Below are 14,041 nucleotides of genomic sequence, written 5' to 3' on the forward strand. Positions count from 1 at the left end.
TTATATTCCGTCGTGTAGCTAAGTGCAGGTAAGACTTATCATCATAAGGTAAGTTGTAAAGTTGTAGTAAATTTTGTGCTGATTCCAAAAATATATAGTTTGTATAGCTTATTTTATGTATTTTGTTTGATAGCCATATTATTTATTATGTTGATAACGATAACAATAACGACAAAAACAATAACAAGCGATCGCGATCTTTTACATAGAGTTCAAATCACTCCAAAGAGGTAAAAAAATTTTAAAAGTATTGTAAATAAGTACTATAACTTGTGAATTTTAGTTTGATATGAGTTTTGAGGCGTTTTTAACGGATTTTCGGCCAAAAAAATGCGTAACCATTGACGCCTGCATTGGCGCCGTATATCCGGCGTTGCCATTTCGGCCCCGGCCGTTCGCGCCGTATTTCCGGCGTTTGCCGGCGCTAGAGTTAATGCTTTACATCACTATCAAATTAATTGTTTGACATAGGCTAGACTTGCAATAGCCATTATTTGATCCATATATAAAATACATTTAGATATAAAATTGTGAATAACAGAAAGGAAATTTTAAGGGTGTAACATAGAGCACAAGGGCTTAGGTTTTTAGGTTTTTTTAGAGGATAGCAGGCTCACCCGAATGGGAAAGAGTCCAAACTGGCACAGGAAATACAAAACTTTACACTATATACACAAAACATTAGATTTGTGTATATTTTGTGTATATAGTGTAAAGTTTCGTGTTTCCTGTGCCAGTTTGGCCTCTTTCCCATTCAGGTAAGCCTGCTCTCCTCTAAAAAAACCTAAAAAAGAAAATAAAAATTTTCTGTGATCTGAGAGAAAAGTTACTTTAAATAAGGGACATATTTCAAGGTTATTTTTGATTACCTGAGTGCCCGAGTAAGGGATGTAGGTTCCAAAAGTGGCACAGGATATGAACTGCATGAGCTCGCTGTAGGGGACCAGCCCTTGTGCACAGTGGGGATGAAACTGAGACCCAACATGTAGGAAGGAGACTGCCACGGCATTGGTTCTGAGCTGGGTGAGAACTAGGTCTAGAACATGGATGTCTGGCAACGATATCACTCCGTCCGTCACAACCACCAGATCTGGACAAATCAAATGTGTATGTGTATAAATTTATATTCAGCAAAGTTAACAAAAACTGTGATTATTTGCATAGGTCTATAAACTAATGAAATGTCAATAAATACTACCTGAAGCTAAATTATTTTTTTTTAATTGGCCCTAAAATACATGATACTTTGTGCAAAATGAGTTAAAAAATCAATTATAGAATAAAGACACAAGAAAAAAGTGATGATCTTTAACTATTTTGTGTGTAAAGTTCAAAAATTTTCTTTGGCTTAATTTGTTCTGTGCGGTTATTGTAGATTGCTTAACTTTGTACCTAGATGAACCAGCTGTTCTCTGCACAAGGTATTACAGATCACTCATGGGTAGAGTGTTATGTTGATGGAAGATTTTTTTTGTTGGCAAGTTCCCTATATAGGGAATAAGCTATTACCAAAGGTCTCATGCTAAGACCTAGATCCAAACCGATTTACTTTTTGTTTTGAGGTCCTTAGAAGCCAAAAACACTACACGTTCAAATTCATATACAGGGTGTTCAAAAAAGGTGGGGAAATAATTTACGAAGTGATTACTTGGATCAAATTAAAGAGAAAATCAAGGATAACTTTTTTCCAAAATCGTTTTGATAACCAGATACCCGCCATTTTTGTGTTTTTATCATAAACATTTTTATCTTTTAAGTTTTTCAACAGATCTTTATGAAACTCGGTATGTATGTATATTAAGGTAGAAGAGACACATGTTGGAAAAAAATTATTTTGATTCAACTTAAAATTTCAAGATGGCAGCCATTTTAATTTTTTAAACTTAAGTTACGAAAATATGGCTGATATAATGAAAAAATGTCAAGAACACTTTTATTTAGAATTTTTATTTCTCAATCAAACAATAAGTTCAAAAAGATACCTAGGGTAAAAAATAGCTGAAATACAACGATTTTTAGTTGTAAAATGAGGCAAACCTGACTAGCTTAACCTTATTCCAACCCATTTTACAACTAAAAATCCGTATCCATATACGTTATTGAAGTTGACATATACCGTGTCATTGCCCAGCCATATAATTTATAGACGCCGACATATTCTGTGACATTGCCTAGCCATATAAGCTATATTATTTTATATCTTATTACATCAACCTTTAAACATTACCAATTTATTTTTAAACAGTATGATTTAAATTAGATTTCTGTAAATATTAAGTATCTGGATCCGGATCTGGTACCGACATTTTCTAGGATCCGCCCATCATTAATTAGTAGATTACCTACAGTGTTATTTTCCAGATTCAGAATATCTGTTTACTATCTGTGGCCCCTCTCCCAATTACTCCAGATAATCAAGGTGTATTTACTCTACAGACAAATTGAGCATACTTGACAGACTGCTGTGGGGTAAGAGTCGCAGCGCCAACATCCCGTAGCGCAGCAGGTTGATGAACCCAGAGTCTGGACTGACCATGGGAATCTCAGCCGTAGACATCTGGACCCTCTCTGATGACTCCTCAAACAGTCCTCCTACCAGCCTGTCTGACTCCATCTACACCAGAAGACAATCAACTAAGATTGAGGACTGTTGTGAGAAATGTATGTAAGAAAAATGTCTTTATGTTTCCATAAGTTGTTTTAAAAGAATACATTCTCCACGTAATCTTGAAACAAAAAATAAGTATAATTTGCAAAAGAACAGTCCTCACTTAGATGGTTTAACGATGTGTTAGGGAATGTCAAAATAAATTCCGGGAAAAATGGGAAATCAAAAAAATACTTTGGAAATTTGAAGAGATACTTTACAAAGAACTGAGGGGTTTCAGGTCGCACCAACACAGATTGGTTTTCATTCTACCTAGAAAACCTCGTCCACTATGCCAAACAGTGCTCGGAAAAACTCGGCGGACTGAACACGGTTTTGGAAATGAGGCAAAGTTTGGACGACGAAAGTACAACCGTGGCCGTAGAGTAGAGGGCCAGTGGGTCTTTGGTGGCGTGGAACCTGAATCATGGAAGTCGTTCTTGGTGGCTGTGTATGCTATGTTGGTACCCTCCTTGAAATTGTTAGGCAGTAGGTTTTACGAGGAACCACTATTTATAGTGATTGCTGGAAGGCTTATAATTGTTTGAAACATGAGGGATATCAGCATCCAACGGTCAACCACTCCTTGCACTTCAAGGAACCTAACACCGGCGACCACACTAACGCGTAGATAGCAACTGGCGAGATGTCAGATCTACCATTCCAAGGTGTTAGGAAGGTCCATTTAGTTGGTTATTTGGCTGAATAACAATTCAAGCGCAAATACCCCGACAAAAGAGAACAACTCCATGCGTTTCTGATGGCGGCGGCGGCCCTAGCTATCCTCCCATCTGCACCTCATGGGTGAGTAATTTTACATTCTGATTTATACTAGGCCTATTTATGGTGTATTTTGTTAGGTTATAACGAACGGAGTTGTTAGTTTATGTTTCGTCCAATTAAAACACTGGGGAAAAATACTGCAAAATACAATTTTTGCAGTGTCTTACCAAGGCCCCACTAGAAAAACAGGCCATGCTGCAGCAGGGGCAGCGCAACACTACGTCACAGTGGTGGATAGTTGTACTAAACTCTTACCATTTAAATCTTACAAACAGCCAGCTAGTTTATTTACCTAAAACATATGGGAATGGCAATGGCAATGAATTTATCAATGAAATCTATCCACTAGTGTGACGTCATGGATCCTGCAGCATGGCCTGTTTTTTCTAGTGGGGCCTTGGTCTTACCCAGTGTTTTAATTGGACAAAACATAAACTAACAACTCCGTTCATCATAACCTAAACTTTACCTTCCTAATCTATCCTAACTTCAAAGGATTTAATGCAGCCAAGAATTCTCATAAGGACGACCTACATGCCTTTTCTGATATCAAAGGAAATTTACTAACGGTTAGAAGTTCGGTTAGGTTAGGTTAGGTTTCATTAATTTTGTGAAGGTTTTAGGTGAGTGTACTATTATTTTTAGGCTTTTCCCCACCCAATAACCCTGATTCCCACCAATCCCCCAGATGGTAAGTTATGGGTTAGGAGGGGTTAAATATGATTTCCTCTAATTTATTTTAGGTTTACTATACATATTAGGTCTTATTTGAAGTATTTCTGTAAAAATTACTTTAAAACACCATATGTCCGTGGTGTAAAAATTAAAAAAAGCAGATTTTAAGTGGATATTTTTTCACATGTAAAAGAGGTTGGTAGCTTCTTTGCACCTTGCATTTGCCTGTTCTCAAAAGCTGTGAAATAACTTGGAGGCTTAATAGGAGCAAACGTTTACCAGATGATTCCAAAACTACTTGTTCAGTGGCTTGAAATGTAATTTAAAATACTATAATATAAAGCAATAATCTTTTAAACAAAAAATAACTTTTTGTACCTGTCGGATGCGTAAAGCCTCTAGTTGGTCGTACGCCAGTGCAGATACTTCCGCAATGGTATCCTCTAATAGCTGAAGCTGTTTACGGATTGCGGCCAGGAACTCAGCCAAGTTGTCTTGTGTCACCTGCCATCCTTGAACTAGGACCTGATGAAATAAAATAGCCATTTATTTGATTTTCACCACCCCATAGAGTAAGCAGCTACTTTCTGGTCTCTTTGTAGACCAGACAGTCGTTGTACAGGAAGGGAGAAGTAAAATCAGCTGGAGTTCGGTAAATTTACCAAACACTCCTACAGGACACTTTTTAAAAAAGGCATTAGAATGAGTTATGAGTTTCTTCAGTAGGTTCTCAACAAAAATAGACAATGAATATCAGACAGGTTAGACGGACAAGTTGTACTTTCACAATAAATATTTAAAGGATTTCAAAACAATTACTTATTATAAAAGTTGATAGTTCTGTTAAAATTATGTATATTAAAAATGTTGTGATTGTATGTACATGTTGTGCTTACTTATCGTGTATATTTATTGTTGGTAGTATGGCGAGAATAATTGTAAGCGACCCACCGGGGAAGGTGTTAACAGTACTTGTATGAAATAGGAAACTATCATGCTCATACATACACCTACTTTCCGGCCTTGTAGCATAATACAATAGCTGTCCAAAAAGTAAGAGATGGGCATGGGTGCCTCTTGGAGCGGGGCTATCGGTGCTATCTTAGCATCAGAATATTTTTATACTCATTTACCCATTCACCTAAAGTAGCGTGTGCATCACATCTCTTGTACGTTGTCAATGTTTAAATGAGCACTGGTATTGCAAATCACGCCATGATCAGATTATTGTTGGCAAAATATCACACGCCAATTGAAATTTATAACCAGATTTGTGATGTTTGGGACAAAAGACTAATAAGTGAAGGCGGCATGAGACAAAGTTATATATCAGATCTCAGAAGGATTTAGAGAGTACAGCACATTATACAACACATTTTTAGAGAGGAGGATATAGAAGGATTTTTATAGTCTCAACACAAGTTAGACACTGCTTCCATTACTGTATAGCCATTGCGTGACTTACACAAATGAGGTTTTCCAACCCATAGGCTTAGTTAATGTTCAGGTTTAATACAATGGACGCTCATCTGCACAGCAGTTGTTTGTAGTTCCTGGCATGTACAGCCCTCTACTAGGTAGGAATTGGATAAGACAACTTGGAGTCCACTTGAACAATCTTGACACCCAGACACCAAAAGATACTAATGTAAACTTAGTTTCCAGTGATACAGACAAACTAGTTAGTGCAGTAGAATCAAAGAAATAGGACATATTCCTAATGTTACCTGCTCTCTAAAGTTCTCAATCCAAACCAGCATTTTCAAACCTAGACCTTTACCCTATGCACTCCAGGATAGAGTGGGACATGATCTTGACAAACTCAAACAAGACAAAATCATCACTAAAATTGAATCATGCGACTGGGGTTCACCCATATTTGTAGTGCCTAAGCCTGATGGTACACTGAGGTTATGCGCAGACTACATAGTCACAGTCAACCCTCAACTCTAAAATTCACACACTATCCGATTCCTAGGATCGACGAAACGCCAATCTGATAGGCGTTTCACAATCTGAGGAACGCCAAGTTTTTCTGTACACTTGACCTCTTTAAAGCTTACCTATGTATAAGGTGTCGATGAAGAAAGTTCTTGTTTTCAAACTCAACCCATAAAGGTACTTACAAAGTCAACAGATTGTCTTTTGGAATCAAGACTGCGTCCAGCATATTTCAAAAAGTAATGGAACAAGTTCTACAAGACCTCCTAGGTGTCAGCTCTTACTTTGACGACATAATTGTCTACGGATCAAATGACAAATGACAATTCTTTATTGCAAATAACATCTGTTACAATTATTACAAACGTAATACACAGACAGGTACATTGTCAAGGTTTCTTATAAATAAGAAATTCTAAATATATAAAAAAATCTTAGATTTAGCCAGTAAGGTACCCCTACAAAAGCTACAGCATGGTGGAAATGCTTATGTTAGGAGAGGTTGATGAGAGAAAGGCTGTCTGTTACCAGGAGGAACTGTGATGAATGAATCTTCACCTCAATCGAATTAAACGCACATTCTTCCAAGAAAGAATCACATACTTAGGATATGTTATTGAAAATAAAAAGATGTCCAAGTCTCCAGCAAAAGTGTCAAATATCCTCAATATTCAAAGACCAAATTCAGTAGAGGAAGTGAGAAAGTTTCTAGGACTTGTAAATTATTATTCAAAATTCATTCCAGCAGATTCTACCATAATTTACCCTATACACCAGTTACTCATAAAGAATAAAACAAACAACTGGACAAAAGAATCATGTTAGAATGTGTTTTAGAATCATGTTATCGATTTATAAGAAGAAATAGTTTAAATGATTATTGATTTTGTATTGATATAGGCAACAGAATTTAGTTAAAGTAAATGTAATTCTATGATTCTACAAAATTGAGTAAAAGCAAATTTTATGTTGATAAAATATATCCTTTTAAGTAAATGATTAAAAGCTCCATAAAAACAAATTTCAGCACATTAAAATTTCTACAAGATCGTCTTTAAAAAGGGACATTATTCTTTACCAATGTAATGATTTCAGAGAGGAAACGTTATAAATGATAAGAGTGTGTCAACTACTGTCCCTAGTTAACAGCCCATTGTTATTCTATCTTATCTTATTTCCATTTAACATAGAAAGTGGCTATGCTATCTGTGATTGTTTTCTTTAAAAAGTAAAAAAAAATATCAGCTATTTTGGCTCTCTTACCACCAATAGCTTTATGTGGAAGTTAAGAATGCAAAGAAAAGATTTATTCTCGGAGAAGTATTTTGGGACCTAAGCATTGATGATGCATAACATAGTAGGTGTAAAATTTCCAAGTTCCTTCAACTTCATGAAAGAAAGCATGTTTAAGTAAGGAGAAACATCATTTCTATGGTTCAGCTTAAATAAGAACCTGATACAAAATTGTAAGTTGGCTTGAGTCTGAAAAACCACTGGAAACACTGGAGTCTCCATTCACTGTAGATGGGATGGGTAAAGACAAGTTTTAACAACTATTCCCATTAGATTAAATGGAAAGTACTCTGCAAAAAATTAGATCATTTTATAGTATTAAACGTTTGAGCTTTATATTAGAGATATCTATGCAATAGCTCAAGAGCTGACTAATATAGCAACTGGTTTGTTGTAATATACCACATACCTGTTGGGCCGGTGAAGTGAAGAAAGGAGTGTGGACAATCACCGTGACAAATATTTGGGGCTCAAACATTATCTCAGAGCCCGGGATGATCAACTGAAATACAATAAATAAACTAACATCATTATATCAAAAAAATAATGAGTGGAAGTGTTTCAAAATCAGCATGCGAGTTTGATGTGTTCCATTTCTTAAACTTCTTAAATTTCATTATTTTATTCAAATCTCACATGGTCAGAAACTTGTTGTTCTCAACTTATCCATTTATTTATTTTTATTATTTCTCATAGTTTTAGACTGTTACGTGTTAACTTGATTATTTATTCAAAAGCTAAAAGTATATTTTTGTTAGGTTTTTCATAATTTGTTATTGTGACTATATTATTTATTAACTCATGCATATTGTTTTACATTTTTGTTGAGCTTCTCATATATTGTTATAGCCTATATTTGTTTTTATATTCTAATATTGTTACTTTGTCAAAATTTAATATAATATATGCACATTAATTCAATTTTTCAAAATCCATATTTTTTGTCCAAGCTAAATTTTAAAATTAGAATGATTTAAGTCAAATGATATTTGGATCTGTGATTTAATTAAAAATGATGAATCTGTAAATAAATTTAACAAAATTAAATTTTAGATAAACATAGGATGTAAGTACTGTAATCAATAAAAAAAGAATTTTAACAATACAATGTACCTCCAGCTTTTTTAATGAATAAATCGATTGATTTAGATTTTTATGTATCTTTATTTATAAGATTTGGCTAATTCCTTTATTTCATTGTATAATTTTGAAATACAATAAAACATCTATTTTATTTCTTCCTCATAACAGCAAACTTAAGTACTCATTGAACCAATGTTATTTATATTTGGCAAGAATTTGGTGTACGTCGTTTAAAATTATTAACATATTTAAATAAGTCATCCGCTTGGTTATCAAAATGCAAATCTGTTTGACGCGACATGGGTTTGACATGGGTCTCATGGGTAATCATTGTTCATCAGCTAAATTTTTACATTGGAATCGTATAATAAATTATCCATCCAGATAAATGAATCTTAATACACCACTCTCACTGTTCCAGAACTAGGATTACACTCCATTTCAAGCAACATGTATATTAGTTAATTAATCATTATAGGTCAGAAAACACACTATACTTATAATGCAAATAATGATATTTAGTATGTTATTCTAGTAAAACTCACATTTATAAAAAACATGTTAACATGATCCCTACCTAATAACAAATGTGGTACCGGTACTAAAAGATAATTTGGAAACGTGTTAAAAATGATTTATTAACATGTTGCCTACCGCCCGACGTGCTCCACTGTATGGGTTCTTTGTGACACCTGGTAGTGAGCGTGTCCATAGTATTTGAGACGCTTCACATTACCAAACTATATGTTCATTATAAAATTTAAATTACAGCAAAGACTTACCTTACTAACCACCCCGCTGAGGCTCTCATTCAAAACATCAACAATTTCGTCTAGCATTACTTTGCCATGCTGAATGTCCTGAAAGTAATTACCGTAATATGACAAATTGTAACCATTTTTAAATTTTAAGATTGAACACAATTTTCCTTTTGACATCAAGTGCTTAACTTATACATCATTTATGTATTTTTTTAAATTCAGTACCGGTAACTCATAATTATAATACCAGAAAAAAAAAAAATCATATTGAACTATTGCAGACTAGTTTTTAAAAGAATTTTATATTGAAACACATCCATCACACACAGAAAATTAGTTCTTTCAAAATATTGTCAAAGAGATTAGAGGATAAACTTGCTACTTATGCGACACATGCAAAAGTTTGCTACCACTCGGAATCTAGAAACTCCATCAAATACCCCTGTATTTGATATAACCATTTTCTATATTTCTCTGTGTTGTGTAAACTGTGATTGTGTTTTAAAAATAATTCTGACAACACTTAAGAAGTGGATCTGACAGTATCATGGCAATGGTAGAGTTCTAAATACAGTAAACTCTTATCCGGACACCTTTTAACCGAACATCGGTTTGACCGGACTACACTCGGTAGAAGAGACATCTCTTTATCCGGATAATTTTTATCAGCACATCAGTTTAACCGGTCTAGATTGGCAGGAAGTGGGCGGTACTGAAACGACTGTTCTCATGGGAAAGATTTGAGACCAGTGATTACGTGTCTAAATACAATGCTCTCCTAATTTTAAGTCAAATACTGTATAGAGTATGCATTTAAACGGTCCGTTTTAACAAGATTTTGGGGACGTCGAATTAACTGTAAAAGCCGTTATCCGGGAGTCTACTGACACAGACTAAATATATACTAGCAAGTTTAACTTGACGCTGCTTTACTATTTACTACCCAAGGAATGTTAGCCATTATATGTAATCTCATCCGTCTACAATTACTACATCTACAATTACCTTATATGACTTTCCTAATATATATCACTTACCACTGCTGATATAGAAGGACTCATGTCTAGACAATAGACAGTGCTGTAGATCTCACTAAAGAATATAACGTTGGTATTAGTAGTGACCAGGTATTGGTACAGATGACGTGTGCCAACATTCCAGGCTTCGGGGCAGTCCTGGGGGAGGATTGACACAACTGCCAACTCACAATCCGAATCACCCTACACAGTTGCACAAGTGAAAACCATGTCATAAAAGCGACAATTTTATCGTGCAGATGTCGCGGGAAACAGGGCAATGAATCGATGACCACAGCGGGAAACACATATCGTAGCGCTTATTCCTGTTATACACAGTGCTCACAGTGTGTTGCCATTGTCATTCACTAGTTAATACGACTAACACCATCTAATTGATTTGTTTAGTATTACGGAAAGTAATGCTTAAGTGTTTAGTATTGTTACATATTTTGGAAAGACTTTTAGTTATGTATGCAGTTTTCAAACGTAATAGCAAGTAATACATTCTTATTCCAAATAAATACCTACGATTTTTTAAATAATGTGTTATTCTCTTTACAAAACCGGTCAATACATTCCAAATGTTCCAGAAGTTGTAGTTTATCCATATAAAAAAATATATTTTTTAGGCACAATCTGTAATGTTTAAACCAGAGATGACAACTGCGCATCAGGTTCGCTTTTACAACGCTGTGTATAACCTTTTTCTGCTTTATGTCCATCTTGGTGTTAGCGTGGCAGGTTGCGCAAGCACCGAACAGCGGTTGACTAATGTCGATTCGCCGACGACAATGCCGCTCGTATATACAGTATAGATGCACCTGTGCCCCAACTATGTGTTGATGCTATCACGTCGCTAGATGTACTGTGACATTCACCTTCATATAACATGGCCCTATCATGAATAATAAATTAACATTCATCTATTTAATCATTAATGTATTTTAGACCCCAATAATAAAAAGTTGAACTATTGGACAGAAAATTTCATGTAGGCCTATACATAAATCCTACTGCTTACTTTTAGTGTGGATAGCTTTAGGCGATAGTGTAAGGTTTACAAATTCCTTGCTAGGTCTCGGTCAATGTGCTATGTAATTCCACTTTTTCAAAAATGGTCATTAAAATGGAAGCTTACTTAGACATTTCTCATGGAGCACCATGTATGTGGGCTAAAAATGTTAATGTAGATGTATTTTTAAGATCAATTTACTCTTAGCATTCCCTCTCCAAACTTTTTTTCTTTACGTCAGACAGTTACAGTTTAGACAGACTATTATTTTTTAGGTGTTTAAATAGATAACATATGATAAATTATTATTTATAACATTCACATATATTTTAAACTTAAAAATTCTATGTACCGCAATAGTATAGGAGAGCTTTGATACAATAAAACACGCAAGTAATAGGCCTAATCGTTTTTGTTCAGCCTTTTTTCACGACCATGCTATTGTTTGGAAGTGTGTTGGCCAGGAGTATTGGCTTCACATGTATTTCCAGGCTATTGTTGCCAACATCTCAACAAAAGTTCCCTGCGAATCCCTCACATTAGGCTCCCGTTTGATTTGCGCTCAACCAAAAATAAGCTCGGCTTTCACTTTATCACGCTCTGTCCCGTGAACCTATTTTTTAGGCGTCACTTATATAGTCTGGAACTGTCGTCTGGTCGCAGACTATGAAATCCCGCGCTTGTGAACCGCCCCTAAATATTAAAATAATGATTGTTCTGATTGTGTATTTATAATTGTAGATGGCTATATTTTATAAGGCTCGATTATAACAACACTGTTATTGCCTGCCAAGATCACAGCAACATCATTATAATTTCAAGCGATCTTGGCGACACGATCTTCCGCAATCACGATGATACTATGATCGACTTTAGCGTTCACGGCAACCTAGTAAGATACAATAATCTAAAAAAGGTTATTCGGATTAGAAGGAATCTAGGATTAGTGAGACTCTGGTGTAGGCCACTGTAAACTTATAGCAAATTTAAAATTCTAGAGATTTGAACTGTTAAAGGTTGGATAAAAACAGCATCAGGTCTTTACTTGATCCAAATGTTTGTAACGTAAAATGTATTCAGTGCTCAATGAATAAGATAAATAACAGGAATTACCACATTTTTGCTTGGTTGAAGGGAGATGGTAGTGTTGAGGTGTTGGAGAAACCATTGAGCTCGCACATTTCTTGATATGTGGTAAGACTTATTCATCAACAGGTATATCACACCAGCCACCAAAACATTTCTGGTCTGGAATAAATAAATAAATGCATTGTAAAATAGTAGGCTATATGGTATATAGCCAATTAAATACCTACTGAAACGTTTCTTTTGATATCTAGTCAGTGTTTAGGGGTCAACAGCTTTGTTATCATCTAACAATATTCACTAAGTAGGCCCTGGTGAATGTTTAAAAACTCATGAATGATGCGTATAATGGCCAATCATCATAATAGGCTCCAAAAATGTCATTATCAAAATTGATTATTTAAGAGATAATATCTTTGTATAAAATACAATATTATTATATTATCTTTATATTATAGATTATATTTTGTACTATAATCGGTTCAAACGTATATCCTATGTATCCTGACTTTAAGACGAAATTGTTAACATCTCCCGCAAAGGCAAGGACAACATTACCGTCCCCCGCGATCGCAGTGAAATTGTGAACACGGAACTGAATAAAAAATAAATACGTCGTCCTTGGTCACGACAAATTTGTAGTTGAGTCCCCTGCGGTCGTAATGAAGGTAAAATCGTGGGCATCATCCACGATCGTGAATAGTGAACATATTCTAATATAATAAACATCTTGCGCCATTACGTGGCCATTACCATCTATTACGATTGTGTCGAAATCTTTGCAGACGCGTTTGACGATCGTGAGAAGTTCTACTCGGAAAGTAGTGCCCCCTAACTAGCAGATTATTGGAAAAATTTATTTCCAAGAGAAAAAAGACATTATTTTGCCCCCTCCCAGACTGAGGCCCTCGGCAATTGCCGTGTCCGCTGTTATGGGAATACGGATTTGGGGGGCTATGTTGGTGTGGGGCCTGGAGGGGACCAGCCCCCACCCCCCACCTCCACGGTAAGTTACGCCACTGATGAAAATACTCTACTGTTCAGGGGTTTAGAAAACTTACGTGGGTATCAAAGGCCTGTTAATACTGAGATAACAACAACGTTATAACAATACAACTTTGGCTTAGTTGGTGAGAAGTTGGCAACTGTAACTTAAGTGAGACTTATGTCTGTGAGAGTGGTGAAAAACAGAGTGCATATTGGGTTCCATACACCCAGAGTAGCAAAAGTGTCTTAACATTAATAAGTTATCACATCACCCTTCATGTTAAAATTGTTGAAAACACTTGAATAGTGATATGGCCAGAGATTTAAGGTATTATGGGTTTCATAAGTCATGATTGATACAAACCAAATAATTGATAAGGGAAAATAACCAAATCATTAACAGAAGTTATAAGCCTAGGCCTAGTCATTATGATAAAGGTTTCTGTATTTTGTACTTACATCGCCAGTTTTGTTGGGGGATTTCTCAGAAGCCATTGATTGACCATTGAAATTATAGAAATCCCATTAACTTTAGTACAGTAAGTTCATTGCCATTGGTCAATATTTTTAAAACAATAGATGGCTATTGTTCCTCTATCATAGTATGAAATATATGGCATAATATAATCCAGATAACTTAAGTTTAATATAGACTACTTTAAGCACACTACTATTTCATGACTATAATATTTTGGCCTTTTGGTATTGTCAAAAAAATTCTACAATAAATAACTGGATGGTAATTTTAATATGT

General features: G+C 35.2%; 1 protein-coding gene across 3 annotated transcripts in view; it reads right to left on the minus strand.

The window, feature by feature from the left end:
* The window catches only part of LOC128998300 (KICSTOR complex protein SZT2-like), a 112,553-nt gene extending 98,512 nt beyond the window's left edge, over positions 1–14,041 (minus strand). For all 3 annotated transcript variants that reach the window (XM_054424378.1, XM_054424379.1, XM_054424376.1), the window contains exons 1-8: positions 13,747–14,041; positions 12,328–12,462; positions 10,221–10,403; positions 9,205–9,282; positions 7,749–7,841; positions 4,484–4,630; positions 2,452–2,614; positions 870–1,090 (exon numbers count right to left, since the gene is read on the minus strand). In XM_054424378.1, the coding sequence (XP_054280353.1) occupies positions 870–1,090; positions 2,452–2,614; positions 4,484–4,630; positions 7,749–7,841; positions 9,205–9,282; positions 10,221–10,403; positions 12,328–12,462; positions 13,747–13,782 (1,056 nt within the window). In that variant the 5' untranslated portion in view covers positions 13,783–14,041. The remainder of the gene's footprint in view (positions 1–869; positions 1,091–2,451; positions 2,615–4,483; positions 4,631–7,748; positions 7,842–9,204; positions 9,283–10,220; positions 10,404–12,327; positions 12,463–13,746) is intronic.

The sequence above is a fragment of the Macrosteles quadrilineatus genome, unplaced genomic scaffold, assembly GCF_028750875.1.
Source record: "Macrosteles quadrilineatus isolate MER2022 unplaced genomic scaffold, UCM_ALF_1.0 Scaffold_7__1_contigs__length_78375512, whole genome shotgun sequence".
Taxonomy (NCBI): domain Eukaryota; kingdom Metazoa; phylum Arthropoda; class Insecta; order Hemiptera; family Cicadellidae; genus Macrosteles; species Macrosteles quadrilineatus.